This window comes from Charadrius vociferus, unplaced genomic scaffold, assembly GCF_000708025.1.
Source record: "Charadrius vociferus isolate BGI_N301 unplaced genomic scaffold, ASM70802v2 scaffold13, whole genome shotgun sequence".
NCBI classification, from domain to species: domain Eukaryota; kingdom Metazoa; phylum Chordata; class Aves; order Charadriiformes; family Charadriidae; genus Charadrius; species Charadrius vociferus.
In genome coordinates, this window is record NW_009647763.1 from 1,802,951 (window position 1) to 1,806,890 (window position 3,940).

The window sequence follows — 3,940 nt, forward strand, 5'->3', positions numbered from 1 at the left end:
CTGCTGAAACAAAAAGGGACTTGAAATGAGTCGGCTCTTTGCAGGGTCACCCTCTTTGTTAAATAGCCAATGTAAAGAAAAATCTAAGTTAACTATTTCCAGAACATGGACATTAAGCTGTTATTTTAAACTTTACTTCTAGTCCAGTGACAGATGTTCTGCAGTCCTCCCTGCTGGCTGCCTGCCTCTGTCCTTACGGCTGCACTAACACAACACAATGCCTCCCATGCCAGACTGTACGCGTACACACCCAGTGAAAGTACTAAGGGTAAAAATTGGTCCTTAAAAACATACTGCACCCTTCTGCAAGAACGAACTTACACTACTGAAAGAGTCCTTGTGACTGCCCTGTTCTGTGTTTGCCTTCTCTGCCCTCAATGCCTTTTCTGACTAATTACAAGTAGCCACATCCCTGGAAATGACACTACAACAATTAAAAAAAAAAAAATCACCAAATGAAACACCTCTGATGTGGCTCTTACACTGAAATATAAATGGAGTAACTCAGGTCTTACTGAAATAGAAGGCACCATTTTGGAAAAATTCCAAAGACTAAACGGAAATGGCCAAGATACCAGGCTTTCCCCTTTTCCATTGTAGAGTGATCTGCCAGGTAACAGATTTCCTTCTCTCCTGATAGCAAAAGCGTGTTTGTGCTATCACTACATTTGGGTGGGTAAATCCCACTAATGTTCCTGATGTGCCGCAGGCAGGAAAACAAGTAAGATTCTTCCGAAGCCTGCAATTTGGATATGTTTGAGAAGATTGTGGTGAAAACTACTGTCCCTTTAGGACACATCTCTGTCAGCAGCAGCAGCTTACCTCTCAGTACTGACTTGAGGTTCAGCTTGGCTTGTCGGTGCAGGTCCTCCACACAAGGTGGTCTTGAGGAGGGCAGGAACACATTTTCCTGCTGGTGCCACGGAGCAGTGTAGTGCACAGTCCATCTACTCTCTTCATCTAGGTTGGAAACAGCTGCAGAGGGAGACAATAAGAAGAATATTAAATGCTATTGTAGATAGCTATGTCATGAAACCCACACCTAAGTTTGTTGTGCATCGTCTTAAAACAAAACCAAAAAAGATTGTTTGCCACCATAGTCCCATCAAAACGCTCTCTAGAACCTTGCTTCTGTGACAGTTAAAAATCCCCCTCTCATTTCTAGTCTAAACTTACTCTCCTGGGTTATGTAGGAAACACCTTTCCCTCTTCCTGTGTTTGTACTTGCTGTTGTATTTACTGTCAACTTGCAACTCTGTTTTCCCCTCTCTAGATCCCAGTCTTCACCACAAATGAGATGAGTTTCCCAGTCACCTGATCCCGCCCGGCACAGTACATTCCAGGATAGCCTCCTCTTGCTTCACGGTGACCCTGGGAATATGACTGTCGCCACGAGAGATTACGACAGGTTCATTTGTATCGGGAAATAACCTTCTCTGACCTCACGCTCTCTTAAACCAGGAACAAAAATTCCAGTGAAGCCAACAAACGAGCTACTTTCCATTGCCGTGAGCGGAAAGCAGATTTGGACAACAGCAACTCCTTGGACAAATACTGCTCAGAGCACAACAGCACTGAAGAGGGATTGCTCTGGCCACCTCTTCTCAGACAATACACGTGTGAAAATAAAATACTGACACTGCTCAAGTTCAAAGTTCCCAACCAACAGCCTAGTAATGAATCAGCCAAAGCACATATTGCTAAGATTTGTTTATCATTTATGTTTCCCGAGAGACAGCCGTTACCTTTTGTTTATCATCAATAAAAACTTTCTACAGTTGAATGGTGTTACCCCTCCACCCTGTAATAACAGGAAAAGGGCAGCTGGGGGTCACATTTTACGATCCCCCAGGCACCCTTTGGCCTTTCGCCCGCCGTCTGCACATCCTTGCTCTGAGCTCTGCAAAGCAGAAAGAGCCACTGCAGCCACGCGCTGCCTGCCAAGCACCTGCCAGGCTGGCACAGCCCTGCCTGCCGCTCTGGCCCTGCTGCCAGCTCCACACCTTCCCTGGCTCCCCGCGCTGCCGCCAACATCGCTTGGCAAAGTCCGCCCGGGTGCCTCCGCGGCAGCAGAGGAGGTGTGTAAGCTGAGAAGCAAAACGAAGGCAACAGCCTCCTGTCACCTGAAAAATTACTCTTCCCCTAACATCACTGTGCATCTGCCGAGATCGCTTCAGATGGAAATAATCCATCCATAATATGCTGCGCCTTTCGCTTCAAAACCTATCTACAACCTAATGCTTAATGCCTGTTTTGTTCTAAAAGGACTTGGGGCAGGAGGGTGATTCTCAACTGCCTTTCCTCCCTTTTTTTAGATTAGTATCAGACCTCGAAAAACGTTTTTGAAGACTTTCGATTGGTCTCTTCATTTCTGAGGTGGCGTGGTCCTGCATCCTCCCTCTCCCGCAGACATATTGGCTGCAACAAGGCAGATACACATTCAGTCTGTGCCTGCTCTTCCCGTCCTTATTAACTAGAGGTCAAACCTAAATCACAACAAACTGATAAGTCACCACCTACCTGGTTACAGCATCAATCATCCCGAAATTACAGAAAGAGTGCTAGGTATAGCCAATGGCCTGCCCGGAAAGCATCCCTTGCCGTTCCCCGGCGGAGCAGGGGGTGGGGAGGGGAGTAAGGCTCAGGGAGAAAGAAGAGGAGGAGGGAAACATCAGCCGCTAAGCTCGCGGTCCGGCTGCAGTCACATCATACCAAAATTAAAGTTTACTGCTCACCACAGCAACGGTCATCAAAACTAGTCAACAGAAGCATTGAGGATATATGCAAACTACTGTCTCTAGCGCAATTTGTCTACCTTTGTGAATTAAATGGAGAATCGCAATTTTAAAAGCCATGCTGAAACTAAAGCATCTTTAAAAAACACAACTCGGCTCAGAACAACCCTTACAGATACAAACCCATAGCTAGACAAGTGCTCAGCAGCTGCACAAGCAGAGATGGACCTCTGACGGAGGCTGGGAGAGTGCCCCAGCACACAGTAGGACACCTGTACACTGGGAGGATGCCCCAGCATGACACCTCCACGCTGGGAGGATGTCCCAGCACATGGCAGGACACTTGTGCAGGTGACACTGGCACACTCAGCCTTGTCACCAAGCTGCTCCTGTCGCACCAAGAAGTTTGGCTCCTTCAAAACCACCGCGACAAAGGACTTCAAAAGCAACACAGTATCCCAAATCAGAGGTCCCAAAGCACCTCATAAGGCTGCCTCTGTACATGACGAAATATTCAACAGAGAAAAAAGTGAGATAAACTTAAAAAGAGGCGCCAGGAAAGCAGGAGCAAAGCCAAAGGGAACCACATTTTCCTGCAGGACTTGGCTGCCTCCCGAAAGGACAGCGAGTGCGCACAACTACTTACTCTTTCTCTTGAAAAGTTTCATAAGAGATTTAAGCTTTGTGTTGATGAAAACCACCATTTTCAAGGTGTTGAACAGCGATCCTGGAGTTTAAATCCTATACAAAGGAGGAGCTGCAGAAAGGTGACTGTTTTCCAGAGGGAGCCTGTTCAAACTCTCCACGCTAAATTTCTCTTCTCCCGGCTTCTCCCCTCCGCCTTTCTTTCCTGAAATCGCAACTTTAAATCTGCCTAGATCTTCCTGATGCACGAAACCATTCACAATTCTTTAGCCTGAATTTCTCCTCCTCACATGTAACCTTGTGGGCTGAAAACAGCCAGTTTCAACATGCAAAACAGGAGGAGGAGGAAAAGGGGGGGGAAAAAAAAAGTTAATTGTTATTCACGTTTGCACAGGACCAAAAATCAGGCTTTCTTGCTGCCCCTGCCTTTACTACTGAGGAGTTCTTCCCATCCTTTCCTCCGCTACTCCAAGTTTGGCTCCTCCAGAAAGACCGAGTTTGCAGGTGATTTCTCTCCTTCCCATCGCGCCAGCCGGCTCTGCCGGCGGAGCAGAGGGAGG

At 47.1% G+C, this 3,940-nt stretch overlaps 1 protein-coding gene across 1 annotated transcript in view; it reads right to left on the reverse strand.

Annotated features, from left to right (window-relative positions):
* NHSL1 (NHS-like 1) overlaps window positions 1–3,940 on the reverse strand; it is a 107,556-nt gene that overhangs the window by 50,622 nt on the left and 52,994 nt on the right. The window contains 1 exon segment of the mRNA XM_009882295.1: window positions 823–975. Within this exon segment, the coding sequence (XP_009880597.1) occupies window positions 823–975 (153 nt within the window).